The sequence below is a fragment of the Carassius auratus genome, unplaced genomic scaffold (assembly GCF_003368295.1).
Source record: "Carassius auratus strain Wakin unplaced genomic scaffold, ASM336829v1 scaf_tig00004282, whole genome shotgun sequence".
In the NCBI taxonomy this organism is placed as follows: Eukaryota; Metazoa; Chordata; class Actinopteri; order Cypriniformes; family Cyprinidae; genus Carassius; species Carassius auratus.
In genome coordinates, this window is record NW_020523588.1 from 43,546 (window position 1) to 65,705 (window position 22,160).

At 36.7% G+C, this 22,160-nt stretch overlaps 2 protein-coding genes across 3 annotated transcripts; both read right to left on the reverse strand.

Moving 5' to 3' along the window:
* Window positions 1-3,363: 3,363 nt before the first annotated feature.
* LOC113070453 (erlin-2) lies at window positions 3,364-14,764 on the reverse strand. Of its 2 annotated transcripts, XM_026243733.1 has the most exons (13): window positions 14,253-14,764; window positions 13,572-13,617; window positions 12,629-12,733; window positions 12,442-12,523; window positions 12,321-12,367; window positions 11,789-11,850; window positions 11,471-11,596; window positions 11,001-11,074; window positions 8,252-8,310; window positions 7,488-7,579; window positions 7,281-7,370; window positions 6,260-6,339; window positions 3,364-6,187 (listed from the first exon to the last, which is right to left on the reverse strand). In XM_026243733.1, exons 3-13 carry the CDS (start codon window positions 12,730-12,732, stop codon window positions 6,008-6,010), a joined length of 996 nt encoding a protein of 331 aa, XP_026099518.1. In that variant the 5' UTR covers window position 12,733; window positions 13,572-13,617; window positions 14,253-14,764; the 3' UTR covers window positions 3,364-6,007. The 2 variants fall into 2 exon arrangements, with proteins under 2 accessions (XP_026099518.1, XP_026099516.1); XM_026243731.1 differs by lacking the exon at window positions 13,572-13,617.
* Window positions 14,765-14,911: 147 nt separating this feature from the next.
* Window positions 14,912-17,858, reverse strand: LOC113070452 (fructose-1,6-bisphosphatase 1). The gene is made up of 7 exons (XM_026243730.1): window positions 17,621-17,858; window positions 17,018-17,180; window positions 16,789-16,881; window positions 16,545-16,685; window positions 16,309-16,446; window positions 15,515-15,634; window positions 14,912-15,430 (listed from the first exon to the last, which is right to left on the reverse strand). The coding sequence occupies exons 1-7, from the start codon at window positions 17,788-17,790 to the stop codon at window positions 15,242-15,244; spliced, it is 1,014 nt and encodes a 337-aa protein (XP_026099515.1). The 5' UTR covers window positions 17,791-17,858; the 3' UTR covers window positions 14,912-15,241.
* Between the last annotated feature and the right edge of the window lie 4,302 nt (window positions 17,859-22,160).

Sequence of the window (22,160 nt, forward strand, 5' to 3'; positions counted from 1 at the left end):
ACGCATTATTCCTTTGCTCAGTAATTGGAGTCCGACTTTTGGCCAATCTGGGTGGATCATTACATCATTATCTGTGTTCTTCAGTGGCTGATAGGACTGGATACATCATAGATGTACCCCCATCGTGGGCAGCTACATAATTTGGGCATTTTAAAAAACACCTTAAGGTTTTATAGAAGTATCGGACCATCTGGTTTAGCTGTCTGAGAAACAAAAAAAATATATATTTTGCAACCTGAAAATGTTCGTAACAATTGATCTATTACTCACAGAGAGAGATAAGGTCCACTGGTTCCCAAAGAAAACACTATTACAATCCACCCATATCAGCATACAACCACGGATCTACTGGAACTAATAATGTTTAGTTCTTGGGAATTATTTTTCCCTTCTCTAATAAACTGACCATTAACTAACAACATAGTTCAATGTAATAAAAAGTCTTAAAGTTTGGCAGATTAGATAACAGCAATTGGTCTGCATAAAAACAATTGAGAATGATTTTACACTGACAATTTAGCTCAAAACAGGCCAAGTTTGCATGAAAAACTGGTAAATTGAAAGCTGTCATTCTGACATGGTAGTGCACTGAGGTACTGCGAACATGTTCAGGAAGTAAAGTAACCTGCATGGATTTTAACTGATGACAACTCCATTAGTTGACGAAATTGATGAAATTATAATGTCAATTCATATTGTACAGTACATACATACTGATCTACTTTATCTGAGGTGACTTTCACTCCTCTCCAGGGTGGCAGAAGAAATAAGTGCAGAACAAACATGAGCACTACAGTAATTACAACAAACAGGTAATAAAACTTGCACATGTGGTAGTGGTACTGTGTAACTCTTTGTTAAAATATTTGTAAATTGCCCAGCTCTGCCTGAACAAAGGCACACTTGTATAACCTCAAATACTACTAAGAAATCCATGGCATCTGCGGGCATCTCTGAATAATGAACAAAAGTGTCATTCACATTACAGTGACCACGACATTCCTCTCCAGACACCAACTGATGACTGTTGTTTTCATGCTGCATGACGATTTTGTTGATATAAAATAGGTGGACTTTTACAGGAAAACTAATTACGGCTTATTATTAACATCTTTTACCATACCATATAAACAATTAGCAAATCCAAATAGGTCTTATACGGGTGTTAAATCAACTTCTAGTGTGAAAATCAACAAAGATATTTGTTTCCCAGTCCCACACCTCAATTCCTTAACAAAAGAGCCATTTAGAATTCCTAAGGGGAGGACATACTTATCATAGCCTATATAAGCCAAGATATGTATAATGGAGGATCTTCTCTGATTTTTAGTGCAGTGGGAAAAGCTGTTGATTGGTCAAGTTGAATGTCTCAGATTAGGTTTTTGGTCACATGGTCAAGAAAGAGGGATAAACAATGATTGTAACTGATGCTCTGCTTCTTTCTATTTTTGTATACAAAATTAAAATAGTGCATAAACTCAGATCAGTGAGGCCCACAACCAGTAAGTTCCAAAAAGAAATACAAACCCTGTGTGAATCCAATATTGGGTAATACTTTATGAGGATTTTCAGTTTCAGTTTTGTGTAAGCCAGTAATGTTTGACCGGAAACCCCACACATTTAACAAGCTGGGGGAAAAAAATTCTGACAAAGAACTAAAATTATGCATTTGGGAAGCTGTTATTGCCTGTATAAGCAAAATCAGTAGATTCCAGTCCAATATAATGACAAACAAATCCTCTCTAGTTCAGAATGACTGGAACACAACATGAGGGATCATTTAAAAAGGAGATGTTTGTCCATGAGAAATCAGAGTTATAATTTGAAGGTGTATAAAAATTTGGTTATATTGAAATTATTCTCCAAGACCACTTTGGACTTAAACTGAGCAGCTGTTCTCGATTATGAGGCTGATGTTTATGAACACCACATCTTCTTAAACATCACTGCGAAATTACACAAGAAAGCACTGAGCACATTTATGTTCCTTTAATGCTTCGAAGTGATTTTCTACAAACTGTACTCCAGGATCTGAATAAAGAGGCAAAGTTAAGCCATACTCTTAATGGTCGTAGTGCTTCGTGGCTGCCCAAATGTAAATAAAAAAGGGGTTTTCTAAAAGCCAACCTGTGTGTCACAAAGTAAATACAAGATTATCAGCTGCCAAGTTGTTTCTTGGCAGATTTTTCTACTGGACCTTTTTTTTTTAATCTGAATATTACTTCTAATATACGTACTTCTCCTTAAATACGTATTTACCTCGTATTTACTTTAGATATGTGACTTATTAAAACTGAACACAAAGATTTCATAAAAAAACTTTACTGTCTAAACAATTATGCACCCAAAACATAAACAATTTTAAAGGACATTAAACACAGACAGTGATTCAACACAGGTTCAGTGTTGATGCAAAACCCAGACATGAACAGTAAAGGTCTTTTGGAAGCTCTGATGAGTCTCTGAGGTTTTAAACAAAGTATTACACAATCTGCCACAATATTTTAAACTTGCCAGTTCTCAGGCCTAAACACAACTGTTTTCAAATAAAAATGGCCCTTTAAACAATCAGACTAAATTAAAGCCTGTCCAAATGTTCAAAGTCAGTAACAGTAAGGAGATCATTTCAAATACACAAATTTGAGGTATGCTGTTCATTATTAGGAACATCTATATATTTTAAGTATAGAAAAACATTTTATATCCTTCAAGTTGTGGTCTTATTCATATATGCATGAATGTAAAGTCACATACTCTACATTCCTGGTGACAAATGAAAGTAAGCTACTGATCCAGTACAGATGTACTGATCCATACATCTGGAGGTACTAGAATGAGATGCTGTACATGATCCTAATACTATATATAAACATTTTAAAAAAGCCTTAGTTTGAACTTCATTTTAGGGGAAACTTAAATAATTTCCAGAAGACTTATTCCAAATACAGTGAGGAATATATTTATTTGATCCCCTGCTGATTTTCTAAGTTTGCCCATTTACAAAGAAATGAAGGGTCTGTAATTTTTCTGCAATTATTCTAATGGGCCGCTTTGTGACATCACAAAACCCGGAAAACCGCGATGTAGTCCAAACGAGCCATTCGCCGTAGTTCTTGAAAAGGGATTTTTTTTTTCAAAATAAATATCACCCTTTGGAGTGGACTTTGAAATTTGAAACTTTGTTGATAATTTTTATGTTAAAACATAGCCTACACACTACACACTGAATAAAATCCAAATAGTGAAAAAGCATAATAGGACCCCTTTAACGGATAGAGACAGAATATCAACCCAAAAATCCATAAAAAACACATTATATAAAGGTTAGAAGTTTATTTGCATTTCAGTGAGTGAAATAAGAATTTGACCCCCTACCAACCAGCAAGAATTCTGGCTCCCACAGATTGGTTATGTGCCCATGTGGAACACCGATTGGTCCTGCCACTTTAAGAAGTTACTCCTGATGTCATCTTGTTAGGTGTATAAAGAGGGTCGCACACCGGACAAGAAGCGCAGCGCCATGCCACACGTAGGACAACTCGAGGTATTGCACACCGGACGTGCAATTTCTATACTCAATATCGCTCAAAATCGAATCAAGTTCTGAGCAGCAAGATTAATGAGATTTAACTTAATTTTTATTATTATTTTAAATATTATTTTAATTGATAATAGCTAAGTTTTGAACGTTAATTAATGAAAAGAATGTGTGTTATAATTTAGTCTAGATTATCATTAGCATTCTAGATTGCCATTCATCAATTGTTTTGTATTATTATAAGCAATTTCAACATTTCTAACGCTGTAGCTACTAATACTGATTTGTTTGCTCAATAAAAACAAAGAAGACATTTTTTTATAGGTACGTTTATTTCTTAATGTTTCTAAGGACTGTCACTGAACATTTTACCTCGGATCAAAAAATTAGACATTCTTACCTGAAAAACTGACGACAAACACTATCTTTCTCCACGTTTATGACTTCCTTATGTTGTCTTTGAAAGAATCTATGGTTGGTTGCATATAATTCTGGGTATTTCCCTACGGCTTTGATTCGTTTTTCGTCTTTTCCGGCCGCTACCCTGCTATTTAAATTACAAGATTGTACAAGACCATCAGCAAGAAGTTTGGTGAGAAGGAGACAATTGTTGGTGCGAATATTCAGAAGTGTAAGAAGTACAAAACAACCATTAATCAGCCTTGGTCTGGAGCTTGCCTAATGGGGTAAGGATGATCATGAGAAAAATGTGAGAGATCAGCCTCGGACAACACGGGAGGAGCATGTAAATGATCTTAAGGCAGTTGGGACCACATTCACCAAGCAAAACATTGGTAACACATTACCAATTAAATGGACTGAAATCCTGCAGCACCCGCAAGGTCCCCATGCTCAAAAAGACACATTTACAGGCCCGTTTAAAGTTTGCCAAAGAACATATAAAGATTTAGTGTTTGCTTGGGAGAAAGTGCTGGGATCAGATGAGACTAAAATTGAGCTCTTTGGCATTAACTTGACTCGCCGTGTTCGGAGGGAAAGAAATGCTTTGGGGTTGTTTTTCTGCTAAAGGAACAGGATGACTTCAACACATTGACTGACAAATGGATGGGGCCATTTACTGTAAAATCTTGGAAGAGAACCTCCCTCCCTCTGTCAGAACACTGAAGATGGGTCATGGATGGGTCTCCTAGCATGACAATGACCCAAAACATACCCCCAAGGCAACAAAGGAGTGGCTCAAGAAGAAACACTGGAGCTGAAACTTTGAGTTGCCAAACAACAGCCAAGAAACCTTAAGGATTTAAAGAGGATCTATAAAAGACCAAACTCTTTCCTGAGATGTGTGCAAACCTGAAAAAACATCTTACCTCTGTGCTTGCCAACAAGGGTTTCTGCACCAAGTACTAATGTTTTGCTTGGCAAACAAATACTTATTTCTAACATTTATATAATATGTTTTTTTTTCTGGATTTTTTTGGTTGGTATTCTGTCTCTATACCTTAAAATAAACTTACCATAATAATTACAGACCCTTAATTTCTTTGTAAGTGGGCAAACTTACAAAACCAGTGGTGGATTACTAAATATTTTCCCCATTGTATGACTAACAACATCGAGCATAATCAAACACTTCCATGTGTCAGAAACTGCCCAGACATGCTTCATGCTTCAAGTTCAGTGGTGAGATAGCAACAAAGATTTTTTTTATATAGTCTCCCAAATCCACAGAAACGTGAAAATGGCTAGAGAGTATATTCGATTACACTCCTCTGGGAAAAAAACTGCACACAACTGATAAAAGTGACAAATGATGCTGAACTTTATATTTAACAATAAAAGCAATGCTACACCATTTTTTAGATAACCTTACGATTTTGTAGGTTCATACAACCATTTCCTCACTATAAATTGTTAACTCTTGAACTCTTGATAGTGTTCTTGGATGGTGTTCTAAATGTTTTTGCCAAATTATTTTAATTTTTACTGACTCAATGGGGCGAAAAAAGGACAGTCGGCCGAGTCAGTAAAAATTCAAATGGCAATACAATTAAGAACACTATTTTAATCCAGTCCATATTCTGTTTTTAATTCTTTAAATCCCTGAGGTATAAAAGCCTCCAAGACACTAAGATGTCTTGAAAGAACATCAAAAAATTTCCTCAGTGTGAAAAAATTAATGCGTCTTTAGTTTTACAAACCTGATGTATATTAAAACATTTAAATCATGCACAAATGTCAACATGAGTTCTAATCTCACATTCAAATTCACATTCCCACACACTGTTCTACTTAAAAGGTTTATACTCTAGTTAACCACCACTGGCTTGTGATCCACTCACCAGGGTATAGTTGCAGGTATAGTGTTTCGGTCCCACTGATACAGCACCGCGTTTCTTTACTGAAGTGGTTTCAGCTGCACTGACTGTACCAATGCAGTCTAATGACTTGCCATTCGTCTCTTTTATTACCTGTTCATTTATCCTCAGTGCTACAACACAACTTCTCTCATCATTCCAGGTCCAGTATGCCCTCTGAGAGGGCGTCTATAGCTTTGGAGGCAGCTGAGGAGGAGCTTCCCAGTCCCACGTCCATGAACATATGGGGGATCTCACTTCCAAAGTACATCTTACTATTAGCTGCTATTGCCTTAAATTTCATCAGCTGGAGATATTCAGGGGTCAGCTTCAGCTGCGAGGAGAGGAGATGAGAATCACTTAACAATGAGCACAGTATTGATGGGGTGCAGATGTAGAAGCTTACCTTGTTGGCCTCTGCTGCTCTCTGTGCGGTGTAAAACTCTGCATCTGCTTTTGCTTTCTGCCTAGCAAGGAAAGCGCTGTCTATAACATCAGAGACACAAAAGGGGAAAGCAAAATGAACATAACAGGAAATTGGAAACATTTCATATTGTCAATGTTGAAAATGGTTGTGCTGTTTGCTAATTTGGTGGAAACTGTGATGCATTGTTTTTCTGAAATATTTTATTAAAAAAGTAAAAATATAATAATAATAATAATAATAATACAGCATTTATTTCCACAGAATCTTTTTGTAACTTTATAAATGTCTTTACTGTCACTTTTTAATCAGTTTAATTGCTGAATATCAGTAGAGGTCATTTGATGCGATTTCATATTTGCCTCTCTCTTTGAAGTGTTAAAAACTCTTGGTGAATAAAAAAAGATCTGTGAAGTTGCAAAGACTAAAGTCTCAAATCCAAAGAAATATTCTTTTTTTTATAAAACTCAACACTCGTTTACACCCCTCTAAAACGGCTCGTTCTTAAACGTCCCCACATTCGGTCAATCACAGTGTGCTGGATAGCTGGCCAATCCCAGCACACCTCACTTTTCAGAGAGATGAGCCTTGTGAACACGACATTTCAGAAGGCGGGGAGAAACAATAATGTATGTATGTGGAAAATAATGTGTTTATTTATTTATTTTTACCTTAAACTGCATGAACACATTTCATTACACCAAATACAAAAAATAATGTTCTTTTTAGAAGCATCGTATGACCCCTATAAAAAAATCTACTTTTTCTAAGCTAAGCTTTTGAATATGACTTTTGTATGAGATTATAATTTATTTATGAACCAGGTACTGAATATAATACTATGAGGTAATTTCTTCCAAAAGTTTACTGTTAATTTTGACAATTATTTTATATTTTGATAAGTTCAGTGCCCAAATACCCCATATGTTCAATCAAGGCGGTTTTCATTTTCCTGCACTGCTGTCTAGGATTTCATAGGGCACATAAAAACACATTTACCTACCTTCAATTTCTGAGATCTTTTTCTCTGTTTCTTTTTCCATAACTTTCTGTCCAAATTTTATTTCAGCTACCTGAGCCACCTTCTCTGCCTCTGCACACATAAAAAAAACCACATAGCTTTACTTTTATATAAACTGCAACTTCATAAAAATCCGACCCACAAGACCAAACCAGCTCCTCAGTCTGAATACTAAGAAGCTTTGTTCACCAATAACAGCCTTTTTCCTCTCGGTCTCTGCTTCTTTCTCTACAACCTTCTGAGTCTGAGCTGCAATCAGTAACTTCGTTCTCTCACTCTCCCTAAGAGAAAGAAAGACACACACACACACACACACATATAGACACACACAGTAGGGACATGTTCTCTCTCAATTAAGTATAAGGATTGACAATTTTCTCACATAACACAAAAATACAGTTGTACAGAAATAGAATGACAAGTATGTAAGCTCTAACCAGGGTCCAAAATTAAAACTCACCATGAACCATATGTAAATAAAATGCCATTTGCCAGTTGGCTGGTATCTTTATTAGGAACTACAACATACATTTAGTTGAAAAGTGGCAAGTGATTCAAACACACAAAAATACACAAATGCAGAAAATACAAACTTCTATTTTCTATTATATCTTTAACCACATTTAACCACGTTGTTAACTATTGTTATCCAATTATTTGGACATATATGTATAATATTCCTCAAAGTTAATTACCAAAGCAAACATGGGGGGGGGGGTGAATCACAATTGACAGGGACTGGCTCATTTTAGTAGTACACTAATGTGCAAGATTATGCAAGACAATAATTATTTGTAATAGAGAAAAAATATGAAAACCATGGCCAATAAGAAACATTTATTACCCAGTCCACTGATTGATTGGAGTTGTTACGTTAATTTTGGACCCTTGTAGCAAAATCATATCATAAACATATTTTACACACAACATGCAAGATGTTCTCATAAACCCACATTAGTTCATAGTTCCTGCGAATGCTTTCTGGAATGTTTGGCTTGGTGACACGGACCGCCTGCTTAGGAGGGAGACGAACAGAAAAAAGATAATGGGAAGAGAAAAGAGTTAAAGACAGACAGACAGACACAAACATTGCTTGTGCTAGTAAACAAAAATCTAATTAGATCTTTGACTTTAACTCTTTCACCACCACTGACGAGTTATCTCGTCATTTAGAAGACAACGCTACCCCCGCATTGACAAGTTTTTACGGCTTTTCGTGTTTTCACTCTAATACACTCAGGGGCGCTATTACACATCTTCTAAACGAGGACTAAACCTCACAATTCCCGAACAAAACACATGTGAACATGACATAGAAATGAGAAATCTCTTATCTAAACAGATCATCAGCATATTAGGGGTGTAACGATACGCGTATTCGTATTGAACCGTTCGGTACGACGCTTTCGGTTCGGTACGCGGTACGCATTATGTATACCGAACGGTTCGTTGGAGTAATTAATTATATTTGAAAAAAAAAAAAAGAGAGAGAGAGAAAGAAATATAATGATATGCGTTCAACAAGGTAGCCCAATAACCCAAACAACGTAACAGGCAACGCCCCTGACACTCCCGAAGAAGAAAAAAACACCATCTTATATGTTTATGTTAGGCTACTCAGCAGGCGCTCGCTCACTCAGTACACGCTGAAGGCTCGTTGCAAAATAGCCAATGCGTTTAACAGACTAGAAATGAGAAGATCCTCCAATAACCAACAGGTCTGGTGTTTGGGTGCACTTTGGATTCCCTTTAAGCTATAATGGTGATGGCAAGAGAGTGGTGGATAAAAAAACAACGGTATATGTCGCATCTGCAACATGACAGGGTACACCAGCGGGATTACAAAAAAAAAAAAAAAACAGCGGGAATATCTGGGATATATGCGTCAGTACTATCTGGGAAAAGACGAAAAAAAGGAGAAACATGCACGCAGCAAACTATCCCTGCAGCATTTAGACACTATAGCTTACAGGGAATCCAACCCAAACACCAGACCTGTTGGTTATTTTAGGATCTTATATTTCTGGTCTGTTAAATGCATTAGACATTTTGCAACGAGCCTTCAGCGCGTGCTGAGTGAGCGAGCGCCTTAGGGGCCGTTCACATATCGTGCCTAAAAACGCATGGAAAACGCTAAGCGCGTCTTTCTCCTCCTTTCCAAAGCGCTCGGGCAGAAGCGCTCATGAGGCGTCTGTCTTTGCTAAGCAACAATGACGTGCTCTCTCCATGAGACGCGGAAATTTCAGCGAAGGATAAATGGATTTGCAGCTCTAAAAATCGCTTGCAGTAGCTCTGCTACTGAATTTATTTCAAAATTGCAATCCATATACAACTATGATCAGCTGTTCCTTCATCTTGGCTGAGCTCTCAACGTTGTTACGGGAAAGGATGAAGCTGATTGGTTGGTTCTTGTCACATGACCCGCGGTGCGCTTGCGGCATTCTGAAAAGTTGAGATGTTTTTACATTTTGCTGTATCTAAAACGTATCGAACCGAACCGAACCGTGACATCAGTGTATCGTATCGAACCGAACCGTGAATTTTGTGAACCGTTACACCCCTACAGCATATACATGAAAATGTTGATCCAGGAAGTGGTATATGTCTGTACAAGCCTTGGAGGTACTGATGGAAGCGATTTACTGGATATATGCTTTGATAATAGTACTGAAGTACTGAATATTACCCAGGTGTAGTTTTTGACAAAAACTTAAGCTGATTCACTGATTTTCTCAGCAATTTGCTCAAAATTCTGCATTTTTATCAGAGATGGGCGATATATTGCATGCAATTGTAATGCGCATTTCGTCAGTAAAGCCAGTTCCCTGATTAGCGCTAAATCGCCATCGCCTGCTTTCAAATGGAGCGCCATTTAATAGACAGAACCATAGAGCACTGAGAAGCTACGCAATATCACGTTCATTATTGCACATGAATTGCCTTCTGGAGTATTACTTCTTGAGTATACAGGATGATACTATACTGGAGTCCATTAAATTAGAATGGAAATCATCAAAAATGCTGGTGGGGAAAGAGTTAAAAAGGCAGAGCAATCTTCTCCCAAAAAGACCTTGTTACACAACATCTTTTTTTTTTTTTTTTTTGCTGAAAGGGCCTTGGGAAAGAAGTTAAAACAGCGGGATGCATGAGTGCACACAAAACCAACATTAGCACTGATCTCAGTGGAAAATGAGTGAATATGGTCAAATACTGCTGATGTGAATAAGCTCAATGTCCATAACGTGAATGACACATTAGGCACAAAAGCTTACATAATTCAGTCCACCGGGAAATGTGAATCAGTTCACTGATGATCTGAGTGTCATCTTAATGAGCTGACAGCTTGCATATTTTTAGTGCTTCCAGAACAATGGAAATGTACTGTCTGGACAGCTAATTATGGGGAAGGCTGTCTTAAGAGTCTTCACTTGAATCTGTGAACTCTGTCCAGCACCAAAGGGATTTGGTTGAAGGAAACCTGCCAAACCGAAGCTAAATAAAGAAAGACAAACACATGCATGCACTTATACACAAAGAGCTTAAATGCCACATCATTTCTTAGGTCTAATGGTTTCCTGAATTTGAAAGAGCTGTTAACATATAAACCGTGCAGAAAGCAGAATGCTGACAAGAATGTAACTCACTGGAATGGAACAGAGAATAGAATGAATGAATAGAATGGAAATCTAAGTTGAGTCCCACCTGAATGATGAGTCCGGGGGCCATGCTGGTGAGATCCTGCTGCAGCGTGAGCTTAAGATTCTCGTCTATTTGATCTAATAAACAACAGGCCACTTAAAGAACGACAGGTGTACAAAGAAACGACACACCTAACTTTTTGCTTTCTCCTCGCACAACATCAACTGCATATAAAAAGCACTTGAGAAGCTTATGCCACTTACAACATGTCAAGCATCTTCACATTACCACTAGAGGGCTTTGACTACACTCACAACACTGTGAAGCACATTCATGGACCAAATCTAATGCTATTATCGTCTCACTCTAAATTCTCTAAATGTATTTCTACAAATTCAAATTAATTACTAAAAGAAGTTATTTGAAGGAGTTCTTTTCTGATTCCTAAACTTTTCTTGTTAAGTCAGTGTCTTTACATTTTAGCAGGGACAAATATGCATAAAATGATTCAAACATTGAGGCACATCACTTACCAAATAGACCTATGTAGACCTCCTGAAGTGTGTGCACACTACAGAACTGATTCAGCTCATGGTGTACCTTGTTGAAAATCAGAGCCTTGTCGTAGTCGGCAGTGAAGTTTCTCACAATGCCATAAACTGCAGCAGAGTAGACAATGACGTTAAGATAGAGATGAACAGGGCACATAAAATAAATGGCAGTCGTAGTCTGGGTCGTTGCTAAAAATCATGGGGGCCCTCGCACATTACAGGGCCCAGGGAAATGTTCATCCCTAACAGCCTTTTTAGTGGTTCTACAGTACATTATAAATGACAAAATAGTATTATTACCTGCTGAGGGAACAAGATAGTTTACCACCTCAATGCAATCAAAGTAGATCATCACACCTCCACTGCAAAGCAAAAAAACATGTTGACATATGAATGAGTGTAAAAATCTACTCCAGAAAGCAAAAACCATAAAGGGAATCCACACAGGATCTCTTCTAAAAAAACATGAGTCTGAAATGATCTTTAATACAAGACTGACAATCTGTTTCACTGAACGTATCGTAGTTTGCACTCAACTCTATAGTAGACGAACTGTAGATCAAACTCTCAAGTGTCTGCTCATAAAGTATGTTCTAACAGTTGCAAACTTCAGTCTAGGATTCCCCTGATCTGCTGTGTGTGCAGTCTTTAAACTTTTGCAAAATACATACTCTATATGATGTTGGCTAAACAGAAATGCAGGTAAGAGTTCAAAACTGAATGGTTACGCTAATGTAGCTCTCACTATAATTTTGCATGCTTCTTAATGGAACACAAAGTCTATTGTGACTGCACTTTATAGAAGATATGATATATGAACAATTTACCTTACCTTGTGCCGCATGGAACATTCTTTACTTCATCTGTTTGTAGGGTTGTCTTTACAAAGCGAGAAAGGATGCAATAAGAAACAGAAAACCATGAAGTTTAATTATACATATAAAGTCATTTACCTGTACGGACTTGAATGAAGTAATGAACGGCAGCATCAGATGAAAGCCAGGACCACTGGTGATGGTCAGCAGAGCTCCACCTCTGAGAGAAGACAAGCACACCTACAGTATATAGTACAAAGTAGCACGCACTGCAGCATCTACTTGGTTCTGGAAGCAGATTATTGGAAAACGTTAAGGAACTGACCTGTAGTAAACACCCACATGTCCTTCTTCAATCTTATGAAGAGCAGAAAACACCGCGGCTCCTCCTATGGCGAGGATCACAGAGGCAACAGCTCCCAATGTCATTCTGAACAAGAAAGAAATGTGTTAACCAAAATATGTTAACCTATTAACCCCACCCTCAGGCCATACAAGATGTAGGCCAGATGAGTTTGTTTCTTTCATATTAGGAGAAATTAAGCATGACGTTACCTACTCAATACTGGAACCTCCTCTGCAGTGAATGGGTGCCGTCAGTAAGAGTCTAAACAGCAACTAAAAAAAACCTACAATAATCCACAAGTAATCCAAACAACTCTAGTCCATCAATTAACATCTTGTGAAGAAGAAAGTTGCATGTTTGTAATAGATAATTCACCCTTAAGACATTTTAACCTCAAACCATTGCTTTCAGCTAAATATACGAGTTCTCACTCCGTAATATTACTTTCTCCAGTTAAAAAGTTGTCTTGAAAGTAAAACGCCTTTTCTGATTTGATATGATTGATTTCTTACAATCACACAGCTTTTGACTTCACAAGATGTTAAATAATTTAGTGTACTGGAGTCCTGTAGATAACTTGTGGATTATTGTGATGTTTTTTATCAGCTGGTTGAAACTCTCATTCTTGCGGCACCCATTCACTGAAAAGGATCCATTGGTGAGAAAGTGATGTAATGCTAAATTTCTCCGAATTTGTTGTGATGAAGAAAGGCCTAAGGGCATGTCATTTTTCAGAAAATTTTCATTTTTGGTTGAACTTATCCTCAACCTCCATACATTCAAATGTAAATATTTTAACATGTAAAGTAATGTGTCAGATTTATTGTTCACTTATTTATCCCAAAACAACTTAATAATAGTTATTAACCATTCTTAATACATGTCATGTTTTACTGTAGTCTGCTGAACTATTCAAAACAACCTGAAGTGGTTGCTGGTCCTTGCCAATTTTCCAGCCTGGTCAATATCTGTTGATGATTAGAACAATTATTTATTTGTGTGCGTGTGTGTTAGTGTGCTTGTTTTATGGTTAACAGCTAAACAACATTATTAGTGTGAAACCCAGGGAAAAGGACAGTCGTTAGAGCTCATGACAGATTGAGAGAGCATGTGAAACACTGACATTGATGTGACTTTGCTGCTAAGAGGATTGAGAAATCCAAGCACAAAAACCGGCATGCAACTGTCCACTTCATTGACCGTGTATTACTGAAAAATATCACAAACGAAAACCTCAGTTTTGTGAACCAGCACTACAGGGTGCATTCCAGGGTTTAGAGACAGAATAACAAACAGTAACTTTGACACTATTTTTCGTTAAATGCATGACTTGAGTGACGAGAAGTTGCCGCTGAATGACGGTTTTATTTTCGCTTCACACAAACTAATCGATACAGTTCTGTAAATTAGTTACTGTTATGTCAAAATAACATAATAACACAATAACATTCTCCTGGCTAAAAGATGCAATCTTACCCATAGAAAACATGCTAGCTTAAAGATGTTTATACAGACAAAATACATTAGACAGTCTGTGAACGCCACATCACAACACGGAAAAAAAAATACTTTGAGGATGAATACGAACAAACGGAGATGTTACCTAAGTACGTACTGTAACTCCTTCCAGATGGCCGGTAGAGACACCTGCGATCGATGACGAAAATACAGCGACGCTCTTCTGCGTCTGACGTCACTACATTTTAACCCAATTTTCCGCTGTTGTTACAGCATCACACCGTTAGATGGCGACAAATACCTTTTTATAAAAACAGGATCGGCGCTGACCCTGATTCATTTGCCTTGGTGTTATTTGAATAGTAATTATAAACTGTTGTAGCATTTATTACAGCTATTTTAAATTTTTATTACAGCTATTTTTTTATTTATTTATAGTTCTTCAGCGTTTTACTATTTACAGTTTACGTTCATTGTTTCCTGTATTTACATTTTATTTCAGCTTTTTTCAGTTATCTGAAATTATATTTAGAAGTTTGAGTTTTAGTTACAAAACAATAACAACACTGTTTTGCCTGTAAACGTAATCACAGTAGGAAATTACAGTAATACAAAGCCATGAAGGAGGGCTACAGCAGGCCTTTGGCAACAACATTTTTTTTTTTTTTTTTTTTTCTGCAGTCATTAGTTTCCTTTTAAGTTCTGCTGATCTAAGAAACATCTTGTTGGGAAGCAGAACTACATCTGTAGTTGGTCACCATGCATTCCAAAGATTTATGTTCATCAAATAATTCTATATATGGACACAACCAAACAATACTGATTTTATTTTCAGTGTGAACAGAAGTGTTTATGAGGCTTAATATCAGACACTGTAAAATGTATAACATTTGGATTATATATTTATAATTTCTTTATATTATGAATTACATAACTAGGATGCAAAAGAGAATAGGCCTACAAACGTTTACACGAGAACAAACATTTGTGAAAATGAAACGTAAAATAGAAACTTCTTGTATCCTCTAACGGATGCTTCATGCCATGTCCTTAAGTTTAACTTATTGTTCTTTGTGGTTCAGTGGGATGGCAGTGGTTGTTGTAGATGACCATAGATGCTCATCTGGTTGCATCTCATTTCGAGTGTTTCTTAAAGATGGAGATATACTCCTGTACATCATCAGGGGAGCCCAGCACTACAGGAACCCTCTGGTGGATTGAGTCAGGTTTGATGTCTAGAACATTCATGGCTCCTGTTGTTGCCATACCGCCGGCTTGCTCCATGATGAAGGCCATGGGGTTGCACTCATACAACAGCCTCAGCTGGAGCCCAGAAAGAAACATGAAACCAGTGAGATTGTTGCCATAAATACACCACGTTCAACTTTAAACTCTGTTTCTCCTCACCTTGCCCTTGGGGCTCTTGATATTAGCAGGATACAGGAAAATTCCACCATAGACCAGAGTCCTGTGCACATCAGCTACCATTGAACCCACATAACGTCCTCCATAGGGCGAACTGCCATCCTGCAGGTCAGAGTGGGAATGTTATATTTACTGTCAGTGGAAAAGGCTAATTATGATAGAAAAAAAACTATTTACTGAGCTGAATTTTACAGATTTGATCTATAATGTTCTACTGCACATTTAAAAGAGAAAAAAAGTTACTTAACTCAAAATTTGACTTAATTCAAAATATGTAACCATACTTGAGTGAAAGTAAAAAATAAATAATAATAATAAATAAATAAAAAACATTAAATTTTGAGTACTTTTCACCCTTGAGAAATAATGTTAAAAAAATTTGATTTCAGTAAAGGCTGCTAAAAAATAAGTTATGCTATCACAGGAATAATTTAAAATTTAAAATATATTAAAAAAGAACCAGCATTTTTACATTGTAATAATTTTTACTATTTTTTAATTGTAATAACATTTAACAATATTACTATATATACTCTATTTTTTCGCCAAATAAATGCAGCCTTGGTGAGTATGAGAGACTTCTTTCAAAAACAATTTTTTATTTATTTTATTTTTATTACCCCAAACTTTTGAACAACAGATTATTTTAAGTCTTAGAGTTAAGATCTGACTCTACTATGATAGTAACCATAATTGTTATTAAACAGATAGTAGGATCGATGTTTCTCTAGCTCAGACCCTTAAGGGACATATTCTCAAAATCTGGAGCCTCTTACTTCTGGGAATTTCTTCTTTTTCAGATATTCTGTCACATCTGGGTAAAAATGTGCTGCGTAGCCTTCATTCAGACTGTAGATCTTTCCCTTCTTCTTAATCTTGACATCCCGGTCTACTAGTATAAACTCACCAATGGCCTAATAATGGCAGAGGAAAGAATGCACACAGATGAAGATGCAATTCATCTATTTAAAGTTAAATAGGATATAAAGTATGTAACATAGTTCTGACTTACAGGATCAAGCATGAAGCAGTTGACACCCTGTCCTGTGGAAAGAACCAGCATGGTAGCACTGCCATAAAGAGCGTACCCTGCTGCCACAATCTCTCTGCCACTCCGCAAGGCATCCTTCTCTGAGGGTTCATCATCAGTTTCCTGGAGATCATGTGCACAAACAAACAAAAGAATTTCATTAGTCTTTAGATGACTGTAAAGAGATATGTTTGTATTGCAAATGATATGAAAGCCTTTACTGTACCTTTCTGTAGACTGCAAAAATGGTTCCAATAGAAGCTAAGCAGTCAATGTTTGAAGAGCCATCCAGAGGGTCAAAGCAAACCACGTATTTTCCCTGGGCAAAAAAAAGTCAGGTAGTTTATTATTGGCCTGTACAGAAATACATCATTACATCTTTACAACATCATTTACTTTTACTTTAATTAATTATTGGTTAAAACAACAACAAACCCAGTAATGCACACACTTACCCTTTTCTCTGGTTCTATAATGATGGCGTGATCATTTTCTTCAGACACCAAAACACAGGATGTGAAGGAAGATTTAATCATGTTTATAACAAGGTCATTAGACAGGACATCCAACTTTTTCACCTGGTCACCTGTAACATTTGTGCTCCCGGCAATTCCATAGCTGAGAAAAAGAAAAAGATAGAACTCGAAACATATTCATGGAGAATTATCTGGTCTATAATATGCTTTCTTCACACAGTGCTGATAACTTAGGAAAGTTGCGACCTTTGCCTCGTATTTCATCAAGAGACAAGGTCTAATCATTGCCTCTGTCCGCAGTGTTTGTTTGCAAAGTAGCTGAAATGAGTAGACGTTACAATAGTACACTGGTATTTAGTCAATATATATGTTTAAATGTGCAAAAATTATGCATCAGAAAAAGCTTTTTGCACAGATGGAAATGAAAGTTTAAACTATTGAAAAGTTCTAATCAACAGGACACTAAAACACATCGTATAGTGTGGGAAGTGATTGTGTTGGCTGCATATTCAATACCAATAAATAGAGAAATGTTTCCTCACTTTTTAAAATGGTGGTAAAGATGCATTAGCAGATACTCACAGATTGGCAATGCCAGCTTTTCTGACTGCAGTGGAAATGGCTTTGATGGCCGTGCACATGGAGTTGAGAAGGGTTGTAAGCTCGCCCGTTCCTTTGGCTTTTCTGCCCTCTTCTAAGACAAACCTGGTGAGGGTCACCACATTAGTATCGAATGCGCCTCTGTCTGACATGATGACTGACTGCTAAAGTGTGAGTTCCTGTTGATTCCTGTCGGAAAGGATTTATTAGAATTAAGTGTTGATATATGACTGGGTTTAAAGGGGGAGTGATGGTAGTTCAGCCAATTGCAGATAGAGTTAGAAGAGAGGAGTGGTTTTTTGCAGATGTTAGTGAATGCAGGTGAGGGCCTGGTCAAAGTCCATAGAGTTTATCAGAGATATCACCCTGAGTGCAGGGGACCAGTCTCTTCAAAACAATGAAGTGAAGATGATTGTATTAGATTAGCTTATTTGATCTGTAATTGATTGATTAACATTTTGCAATGTAAATCTACTTTATGCAACAAATTGCATCTAGGTCTCCATTATAAGATATATGCTTACAAAAAAAGGAATAAAATGAATCACTAACTATAGCTATTCTACGGAGAATTTAGCAACATTCATTCATCTGTTTACCTAAAGACCCATTTATGACATAGTTGTAGTGACTAATCATTGATCGGTAATGCAGAACCGTCAGCAGAAACAGTTCATGTGCACGGGGTGTCCGTGATCAACGTGCAGTTCAAAGGTAAGTGTGCTTGATTCGGTTGTGAAGGTTAATTGGCCACAAAAGAGTGGGGCAGTGAGATTCTTATGCAAGATTTTACAAGCATGCAATAAATAGCTATTCATGATCCTTAATGGTTCATATCTGATCTTTTTAGGTTTTCAGGGCTAAAATGATGGTAGTCTTTAATATAGTACAATAATAAACTTAATAATGATAATGATGAAGATGAAGATGATAATTCAAAATGATTAAAATAATATTTTACTATAAATAATCAAAAGCAGGAGAAAGAAGACAAAGAGTTATCAAAGCTATTGATTAATAGTTGAATTTATGTTCTGCTTCAAAAAAAGATAATTTACAAGCTATTTCTCTTGTTTTATCTACAAAATAAATATCCCCCCTTTTTTTTACTAAATATAGTAAAAAAAAAAGAAAAAAAAAAAAAAGAAACAACAACAACAAAAACAGGATTCAGATCCATCCTGTCTCCGTTGTCGTAATGTTTAATAATATCTCTTAAAACCGCCCCTGTACCTTTAAGAGAGTTTTACAGTACTTCCGGGTTAGAGAGCTGAGGGTGGACAAATCCAAAACATTTGTGAGTAACGCATAGATGAAAACGCAACGTGCCATTGGTGCTGGGGTATTTTGATTTCTAATTATTAAGTAGATTTGTCTTTTTTAAACCATTCATTTTAATTTAACGTTAGCATACGTGTTCAGCCGTACGAGCAAACGTAAAGATTCTTTAAAAAAATAACAGCTCAGAAAGTGCTTTATTGACCGCCGCCTTCAGTTTATGTTATCTCACACAATTATTTAGCCTGTGCAGTAAAGGACACTGGACCGTTAAATAGCCATGTGTTATTTCAGAGCTCCACCAGCTTACACCTGTAATTAAGTGCACTTGACCTTCTTGCAGTTACAGTTCAATATGAGATGACTGAACCTAGAAATTTACAATTGAACTAAGTCATTATAAATGCAAAAACAGTAATGCGTTTGTTTCAGTACAGACAACAACCTAAATGTGTTAAAATATTTGTTTATTTATTAATATATTATTTTATATATCTTCTTTGATTTCCAATGAAAAATATAGTGATACAGTATAGTTATGCTCTTTTTTTTTAAATCAAAGATTAATTATTTTGTAAGTGCTTTTGCATGAAAAAAAAAACAGTTTAGTATTAAATTAATATAAAACAGTGTTTAAAATGAGATCATGTAATAGTCTAACAAACAAATAGATCTAAAACGTTTATAATACATTGTATACAATACATGCATTGTAGAAAATACCAATACCGTCAGAGTTTGTCCTCAGAATAGTTTTTTTAATGTTCTCCTCGTGAATTTTTTATTATTTTTTCCCCCCCAGAATGGCCTCCTTTGGTTGGAAACGTAAGGTGGGGGAAAAAGTTTCCAAGACGACAGTGCAGCAGTTTGAGAAGGACTCGGAGCAGGCGGATGATGAGGATGTGGAGAAGGAGGGAGTTGATTGGCTGCATGTCATCAAACGGCGGCGTGAGGTGCTGCTGGAGGATTGTGCTGCTAAGAGCAAGAGGCTAAAGGATGAAGGGATGCTGCTCGCTGAGCAGGGCAGGTAGACTTCTGTTTGTGTGCTTGTTAAATCCAAATGTCTATATCCAGCAGTTTTAACAGAGGGCTAAATATTACAAGTTTGGATGAGCTATTAACCAGCCTATGCTGGGGAATAGCAAGAAGATTGTACAGAAAGAACCAGGTGTCAAACAACATTGCTTCTAGTACTGTTTTTATTTCTTAGTTACAGTCTGAAGCATTATATGTGGTGTGAGTCAGAAAGTGAGTCAGTGAGTTGAGATTATGTAAAGATGTTAAATGTTTCCACAGTTTTTGTGGGTGCTCCGTTGTAATCTACTCTGTGTTCTGGACAAAAATTCCCTTGCATATGTACACGACTGTTTGAAAGTAAGATGTCAGAAAGATGTTTCGAATGAAATTAAAACTTTCATTCAACAATGACACATTAAATTAATCAAAAGTAAAGAGTAAAGAGACAGTAAAGAGATATATAATGTTACTAAACATTTCTATTTCAAATTAATGCTGTTTTTACGTTCTATTCATCAAAGAATCCTGAAAAAAAAAAACTATTACAGTTTCTTCAAAATAATATGCGGGGCAATGGTTTTCAACAGTAAAGTTGTGAGTAAAGTAAAGTTTCAGCACCAACTCAACTTATATGATTTCTGAAGGATCACGTGACACTGAAGACTGAAAATTCAGCTTTGCCATTACAGGAATAAATTACATTTTAAAATGTATTAAATTAGAATGCAGTTAATTTAATCTAAGGGGGTCACATGATGTTGCTAAAAAGAACATTATGTTGTGTATTTGGTGTACCATGTTTTTATGCGGTTTAAGGTTAAAATCATATTATTGTAAACATAATGTACATTATTGTTGCTCCTCTATGCACCGCCTTTCTGAAATGCATCGATTTTTACAAAGCTCATCGTTCTGAAAAGTGTGGTATATGCTGATTGGCCAGCTATCCGGTGTGTTGTGATTGACTGATTTCCTCAAGTACGTAATGGAAATGTTTCACCCCTCAACATACTGTGATCTCCCAGCATGATCAGACAAAATTATGGGTGCATGATAAATATATTGACCGATAATTAATGCGCATCTCGGCAGTAAAGCCGGTTTCTAATCAGCTGTCAATTCCATCAGGTGCGTGATTTCGTGGAAGTCGTGGCCTAATGGTTAGAGGGGTTGGACTCCCAATCGAAGGGTTGTGGGTTCTAGTCTCGGGCCGGACGGAATTGTGGGTCTCTCTCCACCTTCAATACCACGACTTAGGTGCCCTTGAGCAAGGCATCGAACCCCCAACTGCTCCCCGGGCACCGCAGCTTAAATGGCTGCCGGGTGTGTGCTCCGGGTGTGTGCTCACAGTTCACTGCTCTGTGTGTGTGCATTTCAGATGGATTAAATGCAGAGCACAAATTCTGAGTATGGATGTCTGAATGTCACTTCACTTCACTTCACTTTCATTTCACATAAAGCAGTATGCATCTGTGTAGTAACAGCTGCTCTATGTGAAATCATGCACCTGATGGAATTATTTATTTCAAAAACTTAAAAAAAAAAAAACTTAAAAAAAATTGAACCAATAATAGCATATACACACAAAAAAAACTGCTATGACATTGATATCCTGGTTTTGACAGGGAGCTTGATTCGAAAAGACAAGTAACATAATAAGATACTTGTTGGCCCATGGAAAACCTCTCTCATTTTACCTGATTTTCAGTAAGTCTCTCTGCGTGTGCCAGCCAAATTCTTTCCAGGAAAAACCGACAGCTGTTTTGCCTTTACGGTTATTCATCTAGTTGTTATTTAAGCAGGTCAATGCATTGGCCAGAAATATGACAAAGCAGTTATTGTCAATGATAGAAACCAAGTTCTTAGAGTCAGCAACAAAGAAGATAAGTGGTGGGTCTTATGGTGTCAATTATAAAAGTGCCACATTCATCCAGCAGATGGGACTGTGGTTTCGCTATGGACTCGCTGCATGTGGATGTCACTTGTTTAACCTGTTTACCCAAACTATGCAGGCTCATACACACTATTACATGGCTTCAGAAGACTTAAAATTTAGTGCAGAAGTTGTATGGCATGTGATACTTTTTATGATGCCCTTTTTGTAATTTTGGAACTTGACAATAAAGACCCCCATGCAAATTAATAATATATAGATTTCTGGGTTTGCTATGCTTTTAAAAACATTGATTTACAACCAACTATTTACATTATTCATCCTGGATGAAAA